The 23,208-nt window shown below is 37.3% G+C and overlaps 1 protein-coding gene across 1 annotated transcript in view; it reads right to left on the bottom strand.

Annotated features, from left to right (window-relative positions):
• Positions 1-23,208, bottom strand: part of CUBN (cubilin) — a 267,642-nt gene that overhangs the window by 102,153 nt on the left and 142,281 nt on the right. Inside the window, exons 32-39 of the mRNA XM_021696706.1 lie at positions 19,488-19,647; positions 17,410-17,523; positions 15,447-15,557; positions 13,947-14,075; positions 12,811-12,943; positions 3,538-3,743; positions 2,236-2,420; positions 333-525 (exon numbers count right to left, since the gene is read on the bottom strand). Coding sequence (XP_021552381.1) covers positions 333-525; positions 2,236-2,420; positions 3,538-3,743; positions 12,811-12,943; positions 13,947-14,075; positions 15,447-15,557; positions 17,410-17,523; positions 19,488-19,647 — 1,231 coding nt within the window. The remainder of the gene's footprint in view (positions 1-332; positions 526-2,235; positions 2,421-3,537; positions 3,744-12,810; positions 12,944-13,946; positions 14,076-15,446; positions 15,558-17,409; positions 17,524-19,487; positions 19,648-23,208) is intronic.

Below are 23,208 nucleotides of genomic sequence, written 5' to 3'. Positions count from 1 at the left end.
AGAAAGAAAGAAAGAAAGAAAGAAAGAAAGAAAGAAAGAAAGAAAGAAAGAAAGAAAAATTATAAATAGAATGCCTCATGGATATCAAATCCTTAATTAAAATAAAAACATAATGGGAAACCAACATTTTTAAAAAGCAAATGTACGGTTTTTACAAAATGCAGTATTTATGAAATTAAGAGAACACCTGAACATACGGAGGAAGGGCTTTAGGGCTATACTTACTTTTCTTAGTCATTTATGTATTTGGCTTCTGTTGTGGTAAGACCCTTTGAACGACTAGCCCAAACATATCAGCCCCTAAGCAGAATTTCATTTATTACCAAACACACCTGTAGCAATAGTAGGTAAAGGTCCAACAGAGACATTCACGGCAAACCACTCCAGAAGGAATCCTTTCCCTGTGACTGAAGAGTCGGAAGAAAACTGAAATGTCAAAGAATTTCTAGAGGAGCTAAAAGTTGTGGTCTGGGTACCACAATAAGTTCCAATTAGGCGGGAATGAACACCATGGCCATCATAAATCTGCATGTAAAAGAAAAAAAAAAGAAAGAAAGAAAAACTGATAATAGAGCACTGAATTTAGGAAATTACCTCTATTTTTCTTCATAAAAACGAAAACTGAAAGGTTGCCTTATGTTATTATAATTTCATCATAATAGGAAAAAAATAAGTAAACATTTTATGTATCAGTCCAAATAGGAAGCACCATTAAATATAAAATATGATTACAAAAATTTAAGGTGTTTTAAAATAATTTTATCTTTGCTGCAGAATTGTGTTAATACACAAGCTCTATGCGATATAGCTCGTTATTTGATTTACAGTAAAATTTGGGGTGGAAAAGTAGGAACCGAGATGGTTGCACAACAATAGATCTTACTGAATGCTTTGGGGCCTCAAAGGAAGGAATTAGAAAGAAAGGGAGAAAACAAGAAGAAAGAGTAAAGGTTTAATGAAAGTGGACAGATAACTGAAAGCAGAATAAATGACAACAAAAGAATCACAGCTTACAAGGGATCAACACACATTCAAAGTACTCAATAAATTTTATTCATTTGGTTTAAAATATTAAATTATGTATACAGAGACACATTTTGATCATTACTAACACATAGCATGGAGCACATTTTTTTTTCAGCACATGTGGATGAATGTTATCCAACCACATTTCCTATCCTTTCCTTCATCTTCTAAATAATTTGGAACAAGTTCATTAAAATTGTTATAGATTTCTCTACTGAAGCTACTATATAAGCTAAGTTTTTCAGTCTACATAATAATGATTTCCACACATACTATGCATCTATTAGGTACTGAATTCTATGTGAGACACTGTAGACCCAAGATGAATATGACGGAATCCTGCCTTTTGAGAATCTGATAAAATTGTTGAACTCAGAAGGAGAAAGTAGAATGATGGTTGCAGGGGATGGGGAGAGAGGGAAATAAGGAGATGTTGGTCAAGGTTACAAAGTTTCAGTGATGCAAGATGAATAATTCTGAGCTCTAATGTGCAGCAATGTGACTATAGCTAATACTGTAATATGTAATACTGTCTGTATTATATACTTGAAATTTGCTAAGAGGGTAAATCGTAAATATTCTTACCACACACACAACACACACACACACACACACACAAAATTCAAATGATAACCATGCAAGGTGGCAGATATATTAATTAGCTTGATTGTGGTGATTATTTCACAATGTATACATATATTGCAACATCAAGTTGTACATCTTATATATACACACAATACTTATTTGTCAAATATACCTGAATAAGGCTAAAAAAAAAAAGAATGTGATAGTGTTTCTGAAATTGATGCAATGACCAATGTCTGGATGGCAATAACCACCACAATTATTTATTCATTTATTTTAAAATGATCCTTCAAACTTTTAACACTCTAACATAAGAATACACAAGAGAATGGGATATAAGGTAGAATAAATACTTAATAAATATTTAAGATATACACACATGCATAGACAAAGCCCAATAGGTAAATTACAATGATGCTAAAACAAACTTAGATATAGAATCCAAAGATAATAAATCTAATACCAGAATTACCTTTTCATCAGTAACCTAGACAGGGCAGTCATGATTTAGGGAAGACCATTTCGTGTGATTTACAAATGCTTGAATAGACAGTAACTTGGGTTTATTTTTGCAAATAGAAATTCGCCAAAATTTACAAACATTGATTGTAGTTAGAAACTCACCCTTAATTTGTCATAATAGCAGCCAGGTGCTGCTTCAATGTCTATCTCCAAGATTCTACCATGGATAACTTGAGATGCATTCACATTTACTATCCATTGGTAATTGGAGTTGTGGGGGTAACGTCCAGGCCATAAGGGAGAGGCAACTTTCCCATGAGTTCCCACAATATTATCATTGCCAAATACTAGGAGGAAAAACAGAGTAGTAAATCAGATGTACTTAGAACAGCTCTTTAATCAAATGAAAGAAACAAAAGGCAAGGGGTGTTGAAAAGGATAGACTTTTAATTGACTGTGATTTCTATTCTGAACACTGAAAGAAATATTGCTTCCCTTTTGGTTTCTGTACTATCTATTAATTCCTTGGAGAACAGTGATTTTGTGAATGGAATTCCATCTCCTAAGAAGGTTGCATGGTGTGAAAAGAGGAGATAACTTCCCATGTGAAAAGGGGTTCCCAGCCCCCAGGGGACTTGAGGACATACGAAGGGGTATTACCAGGCTCCTTCTCTAATTTTTACCTATTTTACTTTTTTTTTTAAACAAAAGAATGGGACATGTTTTTAAAAATTTGATAAGGGAAATTGACATATTGGAACCACCTGAAGAATAGCTAGTTATGGAAAAGTCAAGTTAGAAAATAAAAATATTTCATGTTTTATTCTTTTTTTTTTTTAAAAGATTTTATTTATTTATTTTAGAGACAGAGCACAAGAGGGGGGAGTGGGAGAGGGAGAAGCAGACTCCCTGCCGAGCAGGGAGCCCGATGCGGGACTCGATCCAGGGACTCCAGGACCATGACCTGAGCCGAAGGCAGTTGCCTAACCAACTGAGCCACCCAGGCGCCCCTTCATGTTTTATTCTATTAGAAGAAAACCCTGTTATATCTGAGCACTTAATTTGATCCTAAAATAATACTAAATATTTTGAATTTGAAGAATATAGAGTTGATGAGAACAAATGAAATACAGTTGATATCAATATACTAAACCTGAGCTACAATGCATCAGAAGGCTCTAAAAAATATCATACAAAAAGTTTAATATAATATTAGGTAGAAACTAGAGCTTAAAGAGAATACTAGAGTCATTGAGAATGCTCTCCCTTGCTCTTAGTGGGCCATTCATATATAATTTAGTTTTTATAATAAAATTCAAGATCAAGTAATTCCACAAATACAATAAAATTAAGAGAATAGAGTTCAGGATTATTCTTAACTTTGTGTGTTACTAAGAAATTTGTTATCCTTTCTAGTTCATAGGATGTCTTCTGGAAGACATCAATAAAAAAGAAGCAACTTACTTTTAGTAAATGTGGCTTGGAAGCCTGTGCCACTGCCTGAGCCATCTGAGACAAATCTGATCCACAGGATATGCCCAACAATGGATGAGTAATTGAGGGGGAGGACATTTCCACAGTATCGCCCCACCAAGGGACCGGTGGCGTTTCCTTCACGGACCTCCACAAAATCTCGGCTACAGTCCCGGGAATCCTCCAACCGGAAAGTTCTAATTTGGAAAAAAAAAAAAAAAAAGAGTTTAGGAAGGTTAAATTGATAGAATAAGCTTTAGGAAGGTTAAATTGATAGAATAAGCTTTGGGATTATCCTGAAACATCTGCTAGGTTAAACTGTTCTTTATAAAACTTTCTTTAGCTTTCACGACAATATCTTTGAGCCAACTCAAAATATTTCTTTCAGTCAAATTTGTTGAAATGCCTATTAAAGAACTACAAAGGCAATTAATACACTGCCTTTGAGGAGTTTTCTTTCTAGGGGGAAAGATTGGGCATTCTAGAATACAGGAAAAAATATATCTTATAAGGCATAATATCTTAAGTGCCCTCAGATCTAAAAGTGTTATAAGATTTTGAGGCAGAGGTATCACATCTGATTGTAAGGCTCAGTGCTAGCTTGATGGAGAGATTTTTTTGAGATGGAAATACAAACATCAACTGGATCTAAGGCAGAAATGGTGAGCTGAAAATGCATGTCAGTAAAAGCACACACACACAGACAGGTGGGACATATTTAGAAATCTGTGGGAGGTCTAGTTTGGTTAGAACATTGGGTACCTTTAGGAAAACATGAGAAGACCTAACTGAAGCAGTATGATGGGCTAATTTTGCCAGAGCTTAAGTGCCAATCAAATGTATCTGTACTTCATTTCTGAAAAGGCAGAATAAATATGGGATTTGTAATTATACAGGCTAGTATTTGGAAATGTGGCCTATTCAACTTGTATTATATTCTGCAGTTATGATGACACGGGGGAATGAAAGATAGTAAATGATATCTATTTCATGATTATCACTAGTAACATACAGAGTCTGGAACATGTACATGCTAAATGAATGCTTTCAGAACTTGGCCTTAGTGTTTTATAAACTTGGATATATAAATATGTAGTCAATACAACCCAATCCACACTGCCAAGACAATTCAATGGGGAAAAGAAAATCATTCTAACAGGTGGTGCTTCAGTAACTGAATAGCCTTATGGAGGGAAAAAAAAAACCCTCAACCTCTGCCTCTCTCCATACATGGAAAATTATTTAATATTCCTTATAGATGTAAACATAAGATCCAGAAACATAAATCTCCTAGAAGAAAACAGAGAATGTCTTTACAACCTTGGGGAAGGCAAATAGTTCTTAGATTGAATGCAAAAGGCATTAACCATAAGATTAAAAAAATTAATAAATTCAACTTCATCAAAAATTAAAATTTCTCCTCATTAAAGACGTGACTAAGAAAATGAATAGGCAAGTTACAGACTGTGCAGGGGGAGAAGAAGAGATAATTACAAAGCATATATCTAACGAGGCACTCATATCTGAAATATGAAAGGAAATCCTACAAATAAACCACGAAAAAACAAATAACCAAGTTAATAATGACAAAAGGTTTGAACAGACTCTTAAAAGAAGTTGGGTGAATAGCGGGTGAGAATGTCCAAAGTACTCTGTGTCATTAGGCATCAGAACAATGTATATTAAATATCACTGTAAGTTATCATTTCATACCCATCAGAATGGCTAAAATGAAAAAGACTGACAAGATCAAATGTTAGCAAGCACGTTAGAAGTCTCATATATTTCTGTTTGAATAATTATTTGGCAGTTTCTTATGAAATGTAATACACATCCAACTAATGGCTCAGAAGTTCCTCTCCAAGATAACTACCCAAGAGAAATAAAGAAGAGGATAGTAGTGATGGTTGCACAGAACTGTAAATGTATGTAATGCCATTGAATTGTGTATGTAAAAATAGGTAAAATGCTATTTTTTATGTTATATATCTTTTACCATATTAAAAAAAAACACTTGAATTTTAAGTGGTAAAATTAGATCACCACAGATCTGCTTGAGAAAATTACTCTGCAGTAACATATAATGGCAATATAATATAACAATATAGTAACTGGGGACAGCAGAAAAATATATTTTTGTTTTTAGATATGCTGAATCTAACATAATGGTGTATTACCAAAGTGGAACTATCTGTTGGAGCTAATATGTAGTTTGGACTTCAGAAGATACGCTGGGGCTATACTTGGAAATCATCTGTGTGTATATGATAAAAGCTGAAAGCATGGCTAGACTGGGGGTTTAGAAATGAACATGTGGGAGATAATTAATAGAAAGAGAATGAGAGAAGAGATGACAACAGAAGCTTAGGGGAACACCTGCATTTTGAATATATTAAGAGGAAGGGGAAACAGCAAACCCAGGAGTAAGTGTGAAAAAGAGGACTAAAAACAAGTTCAATGTCATGTCATAAAAGCCAAGAGAGAAAATGAAACAGAGGGTGATACAGAGTGATGATGAGTGTCAAATGATGCACAGATTTGAGACTAAGAACAGGCTATAGGATTTGGTTGCTAAAAATAAATTAGTAACTTTTAAAGGAGCAGTTTCTGACTATAGAATTATTTTTCAAACATACTAAGGACTAAAACAGATGATTTTTGTGACTTCCATAAGATGGTGAATTACAATAACAGCAACAACAAAGCTTTTTATAACACCCAGTAATTTGAATCTACAAATTCTCTACAATTATTCTTTTCATGTTCCCATTAACATGTCTAAAAATGTATAGATGTTGTTGGCCACAAATTAAGTCTCAGAAAATATTAAAACTATTAAAAACCATGTTCTCTGACCACTATAGAATAAAATTAGAATAGAGTAACAAAGAGATAACAAAATGTCCCATAATTTGGAAACAAAATGTCTTTCTATATAAACCATGTGTTAAATAAGAAATCATAATGGAAATTAGACTATATTTAGGACTGAATGAGAGTGAAAACATTGTGTATTAAAATTTATAGAGTAGGACGCTTGGGTGGCTCAGTCAATTAAGCATCTGCTTTCAGCTCAGGTCCTGATCCCAGGGTCCTGGGATCGAGTCCCGCATCAGGCTCCCTGCTCAGTGGGAAGCCTGCTTCTCCCTCTGCTTCCCCTGCTTGTGAGTACGCTCTCTCTCTCTTTTTCTTTCTCTGATAAATAAATAAATAAATAAATAAATAAATAAAATCCTTAAAAACTGTATTAAAAAAACTTATAAAGCACAGTCAAAGCAATATTTAGAGGGAAATTAATAGCTTTAGATGTTTATAAAAGAAAAGAACAAATATTAAGAAAAACGAGCTAGGTGTCTAATCTTAAAAGTTAAAAAATCAAAGCAGAAAAAAACACAAGGGAAGTAAAGAAACAACAAAACATCTGAAATTAATGAAATAGAAATGTAGAAAGTACTAGAAAAGATAAAAATATCAAAGCTATTACTTTGGCAAGACTAATAAAGTATAAACTTCTGAAAAAACTGATCAGTAATAAAAGAAAGCTTAAATGAGCAATATAACTAATAAGAAAAGGACTTAATTTCAGATACATTAAATTTTTTTAAAATTTTAATGATATCCCTTAAAAACCTTATGCCATAAATTTGAACTCTTAGTTTTCTATAAAAATATAATAATACAACTAGTTGAAGAAAAAAATGAAAAACCTTAAAAAAAATCCATTAAATCAAACAAAAATCAGTATTTAAAGTTGTGCACAGACAACACAAACCAAAATATGAGCCCAGATGATTTCATAGGGGAACTCTACCAAAGCTTCAATGAATCAGTAGCCCAACTTCAATCTTAGGGAAACTGCAACAAAGAATAGAAAAGAGGGTGATTCTCCAGCATGTTGAGGTTAGTATAATCTTGACAGCAAAGCCAGTCAAAGGATGTCAAAGAAAGAAAAGTGTAGGTCAACCTAACTTAACAATATATATGAAAGATCCTAAGTAAAATATAAGCAAAATGGATCCATAAATTTGTAAAATCTAATCAAGTTGTACTAACAAAGCTTTAAGAACAGAAGATCAATAAGAAAATTCAACACACACATGCACTTGTACACACAACTAACAGAAATAGATGCAAAATACACTAAGAGAAAATCAATGACAATGCAGAAAAAGCATTTGATAAAACTCAACACCCGCTCATCATAAATACTCCTAGAAAATTAGGAATAGAAGGAAATTTTCTTAATGGGATAAGTGCCTACAAAACACCTACAGCAAATATACTTAGAGGTAAAAATTTTAAGTCATTTCCTTTGAATCAGAAACAACACAGGGAGCCTGCTCTCATCACTTTGTTTCACATTACACTGAAGCATTTTCCAGGGAAACAAGACAAGAAAAAGAGGGAAAGGTTGTAAGAACTGGAAAAGAGGAGCTGTAAATTAATATTCAGGAGGGTTCATTCATTGATAAATATTCATTGTGCACTTTAATGTGTCAGGTTCCCTTCTAGGCACTAAAGATACAGCAGTGGAAAAGAGAAAAAAAATCTTTGTCATTCTAGAGAATACAATGGTTGCTGGATAAGATATGCAAAAACAAATAGGGTTTCCTTAAACCTGCAAACAAAAATTTAGAAACTGCAACTTAGTCAATGTTTACTCAACAATTTTTACTCTCTTCTATATTGCCTGACACTATCATGGGGGTTGGACAATGAAGAACATAGAGAATGTTCCTCCCTTTCAGGATCTTCTATTCAAGAAGGAAAGAGAGATAATAAATAAGTAGACATAAAATGAGGTAGTGATCAGAGGAAAGAATAATTTAAGGAGGGTATTATTTTTTGGTAAGGTGGCCAGGTCACATCTGTAAGTTTTAAATGGATGCCATTTTCAACAGCAAAAACCAAAAATAGGTATCTAGCTATAAGACCTCTATTTAAAAAATGTGAAAGTTTAACAAAGGACATAAAAGAAGACCAAAATAAATGCAGGGATATTCCAAATTCAAGAATATGAAAAGTCAATAAAGATCCTTCTAAAAATTAATGTATAAATTCAATGTAATTCCTGTCCAACCAATAAGTATGATTTCATTTATATAAAATACAAAACAAAAAGCAATACTATGTAGTGTATATGGAGATATATAGATATAGATGCTATACATATTATACACATATAACATAGTATGTATAGTAAAATTATAAAAACATGTATGGAAGTGATACATACACAATTCAAGATACAAGTTAACTCTGTGTTGAACAAGTAAGGGGGACTTTTGCTGCCCTGTAACATTTTATTAATTTAAAATTAATTTTTTTTAAAGATTTTATTTATTTATTTGAGAGAGAGAGAATGAGAGAGAGAAAGCACATGAGAGGGGGAGGGTCAGAGGGAGAAGCAGACTCCCTGCCGAGCAGGGAGCCCGATGCGGGACTCGATCCAGGGACTCCAGGATCATGACCTGAGCCGAAGGCAGTAGCTTAACCAACTGAGCCACCCAGGCGCCCCTAAAATTAATTTTTAAAGAAACAATAATGTAATGGTTAAAAAAAAGACCAAAGAGAAAGCGTATGCAAACTATTCTTTTTTCAGAAGTAATTGGAGGGAGTTTTCGCTGAGAAGAGGCAAGACAAGATAAAATGAAGAAAGAATGATCTAGAAAGACCATAGAGAAGAAAATGTCAGAAAGGGGGGGAGAAAAGGTCTCGAGAATAGAAAACTTACTTCTCTACTGTGTGTATTTTTCAGTCAGTGCTCAACATTGTGATTTCACATGATAAGTAAGTAGAGTGCTCTCCTGGGGCTCTGTCTCAGCTAATGAATTAGGATGACAGACCACCGGTCTGGAGGTTCTGGGCACCTCAAGCCCCTCTATGGGACAAATGTATCAGGCACACTTCCAAGCATTCACTGCCAAGCATAGGGCTGGAACAAACAAGTCATACTTGCTCTACCATTGCTTCTCGAGCCAGATACTAGCTTTGGTAGGTCTCTAGCCAAACAGTGAGTCTGTGGCACTCATGATCCCATCAAGGTGAGTTACTACAATATAGATTGTCTGTATTGATAGTCCAGACACAGCTTTAGCAGCAAGCTATGATCAGAAACTTAGTAGCAGAAGAATTCAGGAAAAATCCTCCTCAAGCTAAGCAGACTACACATTTGTCCTTACCCCCATTGTCTTCCTTGACAATTTACTCTTTGTAATACAAAGTTTCTATCGACAACTACTTCTGGCAAGCAATTGTTACGAATCCATATTTAGGATGACTGCCACGTTTAGCACTTAAATTCAGTCTTGATTTCATTACCCATAACATTATCAATAAGGTGAAATATGCTGAAATTGCTTTGTTTTGGTTTGGTTTTGTTTCTCAGAAAGTAGGAAGGGAAGAGAGATCATTTGTCTCCGCCGGTGATTTACATGAAATCAAATCTAAACCTTTCTGCTCAAAAGTACAATACATGGTCCAGCAGCTTCAACACCGCCTGAGAGCTTGTTTAAATGAAGAATCAGGACCCACCAACCAATTAAATCAGAATGTAGATTTTAGCAAGATCCCACGTGATCAGTATGTACATTTAAGTTTGGTCCAATGGTCCAGAAGATTACTAAGTGAAGGTCTTTTCTGTTTGAGTACTGCACTGGTATAAACCAGTGCCAAATCATAGAAAAGACATTTTATTAAAAAACGAGGGTAGGATGATACAAGAATCAAATTAAACTTTTTAAAAAGCTTACTGTTTTCTTGGAAGTCTTTGTTTTAGGCCAGTACATTTTATAAGCAAATCTACCCTCTTTCCAAATACTTTGGCTGAGATCTCTTAGTAAAAATATGATGGGGAACAAAAATAGTACAATCACTGTTTCTCATTATCTCATTTTGATTCTTGAACCAAGATCAATCACTTTCGAAAAGCACTCTGCAAGCATAAAATATATTTTCTGTTAATTCCTTTAAATATCTATTTTACAAAAAACTCCTTTTTAGATTCTATTTCTCCCCCCCCTCCTTTTTGTTACAGATTCAACCATAATTTCTCCAGTTTTTCTCCTTACTCAATTTCACCACAGTGTCCACAATCCAAACCCCGTGGTTTTAAACTTGACGTATTCCATATGCTTCTCACACAACCCAGGGGCATGCATGTTTCCAAGCACCCATCTGGATACAGTTTAGACCAGGGCAGAAATAACTCACAGGCCTTGCCATAAACCCCTTCTCATTATCCTCTACATAAAGAGAAACATCTTGCATTCTACAAAATTTATTTTAAAAATAAAACTCAGGCAAGTAACACAAAATAATCAAAATTAACTTCTTATGGACAATAAAGGAAAAAGCTGAGTCGTTAAGATTTGTCTATATGATAATTAGGATTTAGTGTCCGTTCAACAGTAAAATGAACGAAACTAGCTTTTTGTATTTATCTCCTATCTTCTAGAAAGAGCTCAGCATCATCCATTTGGATTTAACCGTGAACTGCCACACAAGGTATTTTAGAAACGGCAGAGTGAGATAATTTAACATTCACTGACCATCTGGTATGCATCAACCTTGCGCTATACATTTTACATTTGATATCCTAAACTCTAATGGTGGCCTTTACATGTATATGATTATCCCCTATAGATGGAATGAATCTCTAGGTTTTAAATAAATAGCTTCTTGGCATTAATTTATTAGTAACTCGTCAACAAATGGGATGTCTGTCTTAAAAATTCCCTGTACCTGGCTCAGTTCCTGTCACTCACTGAACATCAGATTAGTCAACAATGTGAATGTGGTAGAGACTAGAAAAAGACCAAGAAAGAAGCCTTGTTATTTGGCAATTAGGAGTCCTCGTAAGCCACGTGAAGTGCTTTGGACTTTATCATAAGAACAATAATCCTGTTTTATTCATCATTATGTATAAAGCATCTGGCCTGTGAGTCACGTGTGCTGACTATGTGAGCACACAATAAGGGCTTAAAAATACTTATTGGATAAAAGAAGACATATATATCAGGTGAAACTTATATATATATATAGATTTCTTCCCATATAGAACTTTAAGCTTCTAGTTAAGACAAAAACGAACAGACACTTCTTTCTCATGTGGCAGCTTAACCTCGCATTGCCTTCCAGGCACTCAGAGGGTGTCTTTGTGTTAACACAATGCCACTTGTACCATGAAGAGGCACTGTCTGATTGATGGACTGAAAGAAAGCAACTTCAGATGTTTGCATGTGGTCCACGAATGGGACTCTTCTTGCATTTTTAAAAATCCTTTCTTAAATAAATAAATAAAAATAAAATCCTTTCTTGATGCACAGAATGGCATGTCTAGGAGAAGGGGCAAGACTTTTTTGAATAAGGCCGGTGTCGTCAAAATAATCCTCTTCTCTGAAAGGTAAGTTATGTATTCTATTTCTTCAAAAACAGAATTAGAATCCAAAACTATGCCCAATAATATGTGATATGATATAATAAGTGACTTTTAATTTAAAATGGCAATTTAAATACCAAAATCATTTCACTCCATATTCGTTAAGTGACTCCTACCAGTACAGTATATCACAGGTAACCTCTCTACTGACTCATCAAAAAGGCTCATGTCACTTACCATGTGCTTTTCACTACCTACTTCTCGAAAAACACATTATTGTTGTTAATATTTATTCTAGACCCCTCTGAATGTGGCAGGATTCTACTATTGATTCCATATCCATAGTCCATATTCAAACAGTCTTACAGTTCAATTAGGAACATACCAGTGATTTTACAAACCAACCATTAAGTTCCTGAAAACTTCCAGAATCATTGTTCTGGAAGTAGAGCAGAAGATAAGATGGATTGGGGTATATGGGGAAAGGAAGGCTTCATTGTGATAGGGATTTCTGCTGGAAGAAAGAATGTTAGTATTTCTCTGGAAGACTCTAAATGTGTCTAGTTAAAAAAAAGATACAGTTACTGTCCTCTGAAAATAAACATTCCACAAATTAATGCAAAGAGCATAGGCATATCTTCCTCATAATATTAGGCAGGGCTCTAGAACCATTCTCAAGAGAATTTTAATGCCATTTATAACCCAAACTAGGACTAAACAGAGGAAATTTGGAAACAGACTTCCTAAAGTTCCTACCAGGTTCTCTAACAGTTGCTTGGACACACATGCTGTTAGTTGTCCATTGTATCAGTAATCGTGCTTCCTTCCTGCAGACTCATTCACACTGAAACAATACACCATAAAAAAAAAAAAAAAGGATTTACATAAAAGACAGCTGGAGCCGGTTGCCAGGGGAACTGACAATGTTCCAGACACATTCCACATTAGAGGGATAAACTTCCGGGTAGCCGGGGCTGTTGAAGATGCCTTCAGTCATGTGGAAGGTTCCACCACAAGCTGGAAGAAAAGAGAAACAAAGTCAGTGCCAGAGCAAAGACCGAATGCAAGATACAGTAAGATGAAGGAGAAAGAACACGGGAGGAGCTGTTAGCAGCAGCAAAGGATATCCTATTTCCTTTTCCAATTAAAAAAAAATCCATGTCATATATCATCAGGAAAAGATTGTGAAGACTGAAAACTGTAAGCCACAGGATATGGTAGGTCAGAAGGAATCTCTGTAGTTTCTCTTCTAAAAGCCTTTTCTTGCTGTGAACTATAACTTTACGTAATAAAAGACATATTTTAATCCCACAACCACTCAGTATTTCTGCCCAGGATGATTTTCGATGCTGGCCTCGAACAGAAGGCAGTATTCCAGCTTTCCCCTCTCCAGAGAACACTGAAATGCAGACACAGATCTTCCAGGTGTCCTGTGCTTTTAACTGCTAATAACGAGGAAGCCGGCAGCTGACCAAAAGCACAGCCCCGGCTGGCAGAGCCAGCACTGGGTGGCTCCTCTCTCGCCTCCTGCCTATATGCTACCATCCATCCTGCCACGGGTGACAACACCCAGACCTGCCTGAGCCCAGCGGGGAGGCCAGGGAGATGGGAGAACAGTGCTGTCCATTCATAAGAGATGCCAATGGACACTGTCGGTCAGGGGCTGCCTTAACAGACGCGTCATGAAGGAGACCACTGATCATTCCAAGATCATCCCAACCCATTCTCCCTCCTTCCAGAGCTCACTATTGGCAGCATGAGGCAGAAGAGCCAAGGTATGGAAATATCCCAAGCGTCCGTCAGTAGATGAAGGGACAAGGAAGATGCGGTACAGAGTTTACTACTGCTAGAATTTATAACAAGTAGGTGAATCTAAATTGGAAGACAGTAAGGTTAGTCAGAGAGGTGATCTCGGGAAACTGCCTTCCAATTCTGAAGGTGTAACAGTCCCAAATAACAAACCAAGGACGTCTACCACGTTTCCCTTAACCCGGTAGCGCCACTGGCTACCTTATCTTACCGGATGATGATGCAGCATATGTGGCATGGAAACCTTCGGAATTCGCTCGAGAATCAGAGACGAACCTCAGCGTCAGAGCATGGCTGAAGGAAGTGATGGGATGGGGCATGGAGGTGCCACAGTAGCGGCCTAAATGACATCAGGACAAGGACAGTGAACGACACGTAGCACAGGCTGCGGTTTCTAGTAACCACGAGAGACCAAAGCTAAGAAGAAGAAAGCGCTACTCGGAGAATTTAAAACAGGGTTGGTGTTTGAGACAATGCCTGAGAATTAAATACAAACTATGAATACAAGTATAGGAGAGACGATTTATAAACATGTTGAAGAGCATCAGAGGGAGGTAAGAAACGTGTAGATACCTGGCTCCAAATGTAACTAGTGCTAAAATCTCCAGCACAGGAGGGTCCCGCACAAAGAAATGCGCTAACGCTTAAAAGCAATGTATTATAGCTTAAAAAAAAAAAAAAGTGTGGACGCTGGAGCCAGAATACATGGGTTCAACTCCTAGCTCGGCCATTTGCTAGCTGCACAACCTGAAACAAGTCGCCTGAGTTCTCTGCGCCTTAGTTTCCCCACTTGAGAAAAGAGACTATCAATAATAATGAAACTTTTATCATAAGGGCATGAGGATTAATGGGGTTACTATTTATAAAGTTCTTAGAATAGTACCCAGAACAAGTTAAGTGCTAAGTAAGTGTCTGTTAAATAATATACCCTCATCCTTGGTCAAGTGCTCACAGATAAATATGCCAAGTCATACAACCAGGAGTGCATACAGCAGAAAGTATTCAAGTGCCCACTATTGTCTCAGGCACTGTTCTGGCCACTGGGAATAAAGCAGCGAGCAAAACAAAGTCCCTCCTCTGATGGAGTTTGTGCAGGATAAGAAACTTGTATGACGAAGTTCGAATATGAGTCACTCACGAGAAAGTTCAAATAACCTGAGGGCATTTTACTTGAAGATATTTCAGAAACTAGATAGCGGCAATCTTTAATTTTACGGGGATGCCTTACAATCAGAATTCCAGTGTGTGGGTTGCTTTATTTTTTGCTTTTATTTATTTATTGTTTCATTCATTCATTCATTCATTCATTCATTCATTCATTCATTCATTCATTCCTCTGTTGCTTCTACTGAGGACAAAACCAGAAGAAACACTCGATCTGAATAGAAGAACTAGTCATATATTAACAAGAAATTTCTCACAGAATGCTATTGTATGCCAGTGACTACATTTCACTGCTATCTGAAGCAGCTGCAACTTTCAAATTAAAAGGCAAATACATAAACCATTCATGTCCTTGAATATGAACAAGCTGTGTTTCTTGAACCCCACATTAAATCCTGCTTTCCTACCCTCTAATTATTTTTACTTGGCTTATGCTGCCCTTGGTATCTACTGGAAATGTTCTAACCTGGAATGACAGCATATGCATATGTCAATCTATAAATAAAACCCAGCCAGGGCCACGGAGAAGGGGTGAGAGCTGCCGTACCTCGGAGGGGCGCATCATCATAATCACCATCCAAAATTTCTATAAAGTCTTGTGTACACGTTGTGCTGCTTTCGAGTCCAAAGTGGTCAAAGGAGAGGGTAATGTGGTTGACTGTAGGAAAAGGAGAGGAGACTAGTATAAAGTCCTGGCAAAAAAAAAAAACATTCAGGGAGAGAGATTTTACCTCTGATCATTTACTATGCTGGTTCTCCAGCAGGGAAGCATCGCTTTTGGTTCCTCTGAAGAATGACAGAATCAATGTTTTTTGAAAATGCCTGTAGAGTTTGAAATGCTGATAGTGGTAAATAAGAGGGCCCTTGGGTATGTTCCTTCCATGGAGACCACAGGGAGTGTCTTGTTGGAATATATGGTCTTTACACCTTTTATATCAGCCATTGCTGGGTTCCTCTCGGAAGCACTTTTCTCAATAGATTAGTTTGCTGACTTGTAAATGAGACACTCTTAGCTCGCTGGCATGCAGAGCCTCGCTCTCTTCGCTCTCTGGTTCACTTGAAGGCCAGAGCTAGGGCCCTAGAGATTTGTAGTCATTTATAAAGAAAGTTTTGAATTCCTTGCAGAATGGCAAGTGCCTGGGTGCATTTTTCTTTTGCTGTTCTTCCAAGGTCCCTAATCTTCAGAATAGGATCTTTTCCTACTAATGTCTTTGAACCAGTGAGATCTTTCATCTAAATGCTTTACAACTCATTAGAAATTATGCTTACATGCAAAACTGCTCGGCTCAAGGCAGGGGGCTTCTTTATGGAAGGCTTAGTTTCTGGCTGGCTGGCAACTTTCTTTGGCTAAGGATTACTTCACCATCCCTCAGATCATATGCATGTCAATAAAGACATTCTTTTGTTAACTCTTAACATCCCTAGGAGAAGTGGTAGAGAATATTTCACTCAAATTCTTCATTTTTTAGATTAGCTAAATGGGGCCTCATTAGCTTAAGTGATTCGCTTATTGTCACAAAGGTCATTGTAATTATAAAGAACTTAATGCCTTTCCTACATTATGTCTGAAGTCATAAATTTTTCCTGAAAAACTGAAGGAAAGGCAGGACTCATCTGAAACAGGATACATATGGCCCCAGGGTCACCCTCTTTGCAAGGTATTTTGCTCTGAGTCCTTAGGGGGTCTCCTCATTTTCTCTGTCTCTCAAGTATGGACAGTAATACTTACCACCAGGTTGTTACCAGGTCAAAAAAGATTCTATAATTTTTTAAAATTATTATGTTAATCACCATACATTACATCCTTAGTTTTTGATGTAGTGTTCCATGATTCATTGTTTGCGTATAACACCCAGTGCTCCATGCAGAACCTGCCGTCCTTAATACCCATCACCAGGCTAACCCATCCTCCCACCCCCCTCCCGAGATTCTATAATTTTTAAAAGAAAATAATGTAAGCACTTTTAAAATGTTTCTTCCAGGCTTGTGCTAGAATTTTTTTTAATACGGGCATTGCACCAGAGACCAGGTTTTACAATTAGCTTCCACTTTGACCAAAGATCAATATGCTCATGGCATTGCACTCCCAAACTATGAGTTATTAATTTTTCAGTCTATGATTCTTAGTATTCATTTGGTCATTTAGCAACTGTCCTGAGTGTCCACCACACTCAAGTCACAGGTGTCAAAAACTATTTATCAATTATTTTTGCTCACTCCCAATTTCGCATGCCTGTCAATACAGCAAGGTTGTAGGGAGGTGTTTTCCCCCCTTCGTTAGGCCTTGAACCTTAATTTTTTTTTAATTAAGAATAAACAGTAAAAATTACTTTTCTACCAGATTAGGAAATGCTTATTCTCATGCACATCAGGAATGGGAACTTCCATGAAAAGAAGAGGAAGCCCATCAATTGTTAGCACCAAGGAGATAAGAACATGAGTCACAGACGGACTTTCCCACAGACACCATCCATCCCGGATTCCTTTTCTTTTTTCTTTTTGTTACTTACACGGAGGTTGAGCTTGAATTATCCAGCTGCAGTTCTGATTGTTTGGATACTTGGCAGGGAACAATGGAGAGGATATAGTATCAAATGAGTCGGTGAGGATGTAGCTTCCACAGGCTGAGAAACGCACAAACACACACACACACACACATGTCAGGTACTTTTGATATCTACAGACTGTACAAAACAATGATTTGATGAGTAAAAACATAAATGATTTTCTCCTATTTCTGAAATGCATGCCAAGGAAGTACTCTGCCAAGGAAGCTGCACATAAACCATGAGAAAGTAGAAATGCACTGTATGTTTATAACAATATTCTTCAATTGCAGGAAGTGGGGAGTGGCAAAGAACAACAGATTAAATGGCTATGAATTGCCTGAATCATTCAAACAAGACTCTGTTATTGATTCACTTACTCTACCCACTCATAAATTATAGGGATAACCTCTTTATGGGCAACTTCTTTTTTTTTTAGGAAAACAGTCAATTGAACAAGACTGCATAAGGATGGCTATGTATTATCAGAGAAGTACAAAGCTTTGCGGCAGCGCAGAAAAGAGAGTCTGTGGCCGTCTGGAGAGAATAAGGGCTGTCTCACAGATGGGATGGTAGCTGAAGGAGGAACCAGGGCTGGGGAAGAGTAGTCCAGAGAGCTGGTGGCCTGGGCTGAGACACAGAGGAGGGTCAGGCCTGCGACTACACAGACTTGGCTGAAGTGTGGCTCTCTTGAGGGCTGTTGGAAATGATACTGGAAAAAAGACTGGGGCAGGTTCCAGGGCCCTTAGGTAACATCTGAAGGAAATGGGGCTCCATTCCCTAGGCAGTACGGAGCCAGGACAGATCAATGGAGCGCTCAAGGGCATGACCACAGTGTAGCTTTTGTGAGCTGACTTTCGAGGAAGATGGGGAAAGGGTGGGTGAGTTGGAGGAGGCTTTATAATAATCCAGTGGAGACCTACTGAGGACATTGTTTACTCTGAAGCAAACCATAAGTAATTAATTAAATGAAAAATGAAATTTGTTCAGAAACTATTCATTTCTTCAGGGAGTGATTGATTTATGCATTCTGTCTTGTTCCAAAGTCTACAATGCATCTTTGGGACACCTCGATCCAGAAACCATCCCTAGGCAGGGCTCTTTACTATAGGATACAAGCAAGCCCTAAATCGACTAAGTGACTAAATGGCCCACACTTATTTGAAATGACAAGGACCAGCTGAGTAAAGCTCAGAGGCACATTGAAGCTGACCAAAAACTCCTCCCGCTCCAGGTTCCATCTCTGACAGTGGGATAAAGGGTTCATCTCTAAGAATAGCCAGATGAAAGGCAATGGGTGAAAAGGTGGAGTAGGATGAACTGAGAAGTGGTGATTTAATAATGAAAACAATGGAAAACAACCCTGATTGCTCAGGTGGACAAGGGCAGGACTCAGAAATGAGGGCACCATGGACCTCAAGGGATAGAATATGACTCTACATTACAAGCAAGTCTTGTCATTTATGGAGTATCTCCTCCCAGCATAAAATCTTGGATAAATGCTAGATAGTTTATCTACTAATGAATGAATTTGGATACTTTTTTTACAGTGACTCTCGTATTAAAAATACTTTGAAGTATTATTCTGAAAGCTTGCTTGAGAGATACACAGATCCAAAGGAAGTTAGCTATCATCTGTTAGCCCCGAGTAAGTGTAAAGGATAAACAACTGGACAGTTCCTTTGTTCTATTTAAATTGTCACCTGTCAAGTAGAAAGTGGGGACCAGTTTCTGAGGCCTAGCCTCATGTCACTGTAGCACTAAAAAGGACCTCCAGAGCAGATGGCCAGTGCCTCGGGAGCCTGGGTAGCTCAGTTGGTTAAGCGACTGCCTTCGGCTCAGGTCATGATCCTGGAGTCCCTGGATCGAGTCCCGCATCGGGCTCCCTGCTCGGCAGGGAGTCTGCTTCTCCCTCTGACACTCCTCCCTCTCATGCTGTCTCTCATTCTCTCTCTCGCAAATAAATAAAATCTTAAAAAAAAAAAAAAAAAAAACAAATGGCCAGTGCCTCAAGGAGACACACAGATACACGAGGCACCTGCCTTGCCTGAAGTGAGCTCGGAAGCCCCTGCTCTGTCTGGAAGGGCCGGATTGAAATCGCAGAAAGAGGCTGTTTCCCGAAGAGGTGATGGGGTTAGCCAGCAGCTGTCTTCCACACACACGGGCAAGGCGGGTAGTTGTGGCGCTTAAACCATCGTATGCCTACAAAGAAAGACAACAGGGAAAATAGTGATTCAGAGAACTTCAGATTTACATCTAGTAGGCCCATATTCCATGGGCTATCGACACATGGGCTAGTGGAAAACAACACATTCACTAGATCTTTAGGTCACCATTACATCCCTGGATATTATTTATTTATTTATTTATTTATTTATTTATTTATTTATTTAAGATTTTATTTATGTATTTTTTTAAAATTTTATTTATTTATTTGAGAGAGAGAGAGAGAAACAGCACGAGAGGGGAGAGGGTCAGAGGGAGAAGCAGGCTCCCCACTGAGCAGGGAGCCCGATGCGGGACTCGATCCCGGGACTCCAGGATCATGACCTGAGCCGAAGGCAGTCGCTTAACCGACTGAGCCACCCAGGCGCCCTATTTATGTATTTTTTGAGAGAGAGAGCGCGCGCGCGCGCGCATACACATGCGCATGAGCACATGAGCAGGGAGGTGGGGCAGAGGGAGAGAATCTTCAAGCAGAGTCCTCACTGAGCACAGAGCCCGACTTAGGGCTCAATCTCACCACCCTGAGATCACCCCCTGAGCCAAAGCCAAGAGTCGGAGGCTTAACTGACTGAGCCACCCCGGCGCAACATCCCTGGATATTTTTATAAATGCCCTCACTTTCACAGCCCTCCTTCCTCCCCTGACCCCACTGCGTCATATCAAGGGCCATCCCTACAACGTGAAATGTTTGATGCAAGAATGAATATAGGAACCAATAGATGAGAAATAAGGAGGAGTAACCATTTGTTTTCAGAAACCCAACATTTGCTGGAACTTACTGCTTTTCATAGGGTAGTGGTCAAGAAGGAAGAGGAATGGCAGAATTCTTTCAAATGATAGAGTGATGTGAGCCTAACTTAGAAAATTATCTAATTAATAAAAAAAAAAGTATTAGGCTCTATGTCTGCCCAGTGCAATGTTGGGACTTAAGCTGACCCTCCATAGGTACTAATGGAATAGAGTTGACATTACATGTACCCAAATCACTGTACTGGTTTGTGAAATTGAAGCTTGATTTCCTCAGAGCTCAGTGGTCTGCTGTGAAGTTTTTGACACTCTTATGTGTAAATGGGGGGAGTGAGTTCCTTTTCTTTGGACCATAACAATAATGTCAACCATTCATTAAGTGCTTACTACCTGCCGGAAACTGATTCAGCCCTTCATATACACTATCCCATTTTCTTCTCCCCAAATGCCTTCCATTTTTAAGAAGACAATTGCTACATATAAAGAGCAAATTATGTGGCCAACTTACACAATTCTTAAGAGGGAGGAGGTCATGTTGAATCAGACAGCTAGATCCTAAAGTCCAGAACTGAAACTCTCATATTGTCTAATGCAAGGTATCAATTAAGCAAGATTGATGCATCAACTGGTAACCAGCAGAGTGGGATTAAAATACAAAGTTAGAATATGGCTGTTTCACTCAAGATAAATTGTCATTTATATTTCATAAGAAAGTCTTGGGAAAAAACAGAAAGTTCAGGGATTTGATACAAGGAAGTCTCACACAAATTACTTTAAAATATCTAGGGATGATTAAAATCAGTGTTCTCTTTAGCACATAAGTATGATTGGGAGGCAATGCTCAGTGTAGTTCATATAAGCACATGAACGAAACATCAATAAGATGTTTAACTGTCTACTGAGGAACTAAAACTTTCACAATAATGAATTTTAAATAAATGTGGTTCTTAAACATCACCTCTCTTTTTTTCTTTTTCTTTGTTTTATTTTATGTTCAAACTTTAAACCAATAAATAAAACTTTAAAACTGATTTTTATTCAAATTCAAAAACTGATTCAAAACTCTGGGGCACCTAGGTGGCTCAGCGGGTTAAGTGTCTGATTTTTGATCTCAGCTCAGGTCTTGACCTCAGGGTTGTGAGTTCAAGCCCCACACTGGTGGCTGGGTGTGGAGCCTACTTAAAAAAAAATTGATTTAAAACTCAATTACATTTTCATAACCAAGTCAAATTACAGTTTCCAGTCTGGTATGACTACTTCTTTTGAACATGTTGAACACCATCAATAGTACTCAAAACAACATATAAGTCATCCTTACAAAACCTCTCACTACATTTATACTTTAACCTACTTCAAATGTTAACATTTGGTTTAATACAAGAATTTATTATTTCTATACTTGGCTTTATACTTTCCTAAGGTTATACAGATATAACATCCTAAGATTTCAGTAATGTTATATTAATACTGTCTTGCTTTAAAGAATACCTTCTAGAATGCCTTAGAAGTCTGGAGAATATACCAATTCACTCTTGGTCAGGACTACCTGCATAAATCTTTTTGCTTCTCTCTAGTAATTTGTTTAACACAGCATGTCTTACACTTTAGTGGAATACTGGGGTTCTGTGAGGTTTATAGACTCCCCCACCAAAAAAAAAAAAAAAACCGCCAACAGAAACAACACACACTCTGAAGATTTTTACAAGTCCATATACTCACAAAAGCAAGACTTTTCTAGTCTCCTTTCTTTCTCCCCAAATTCAGAGGCCTAGTGAGTAAGTAGGTATCGTTCCTCCCTTTTTTAAATGGCTGTAATCCTCTTAAGGCAAAACAGGTAAAAATGTAAGGCTAGAAGGTTCAGAGAGTCATATGAATGAGCCATTTCCCTGGGGATTACATCTTCCAGGGGGTCTCCATGTTTCCCAACTTCCCCGCCACCCCCCCAACCCCAACCTTGGAATCAAAGGGCCTTGGCTTCACTTCATATGCCTGGGGCTTTGCTTTGCAGGAAACGGATCTGAGGCAGAAGGTTTCCAAATGTCCCTGAATCAAATTATATACCAGTGACACTCTACATTTGATTAGCATGTTGTAATTTTATAAGCACCATCACAAACATCCTAATCTCGTCCTCAACACCATGTGATTTTTTTTAATGAAGAAAGTGAGACTTAACAAGTATGCTAGCTATTAAAGTGTTGCCTCATCCGATATAAGCTAGTAACTCATCCAAGATCATACAGATAGTGAGGAGTAGAGTCAGGAACTTATTTCTTCTCTCCCCAAATTCTATGTTATATTGCATCACTTCTCTTTAAAATGCTCACGATAGTTATTAAGTTACATATACCAAATCGTCACTTTATGAAAGTGTTAAGACCTCAGATTTTCAAAGAAACAATTGATTTTTTGAAAAGTTTAGAATAGCAATTCTTTTATTTGAGACTATTCCTAACACTTGTAATATAAATAAATTTAAGTTTTAATTAATAAAATTATAAGAAAAAACTGCAAGGGAAAAAATATGAGAAATCTTGCTCCCATATATTTAAAATTCTAAAGTCATGAAAATTATCAATATGCAATTATTCCCATTTAGTTCCCAAGGCAGAACTCGCAAATTATATTACTATTGGCTACACATATAACATAGTCACATAATTTATAGATATATAATTCTTATTGAAGTCTACTGCCAAAAGTTTTCTAGGCCTAAGAATTGGTTTTCTGATCTGTTGTTCCAGTGATAAAAGTCAAAGAAATACACAAAAACAAAACCCAAAAACCTGT

Source organism: Neomonachus schauinslandi, chromosome 5, assembly GCF_002201575.2.
Source record: "Neomonachus schauinslandi chromosome 5, ASM220157v2, whole genome shotgun sequence".
Lineage (NCBI taxonomy): Eukaryota > Metazoa > Chordata > Mammalia > Carnivora > Phocidae > Neomonachus > Neomonachus schauinslandi.
The sequence above is the reverse complement of the archived record's forward strand: the minus strand, read 5'-3'. Positions and strand labels throughout refer to the sequence as shown.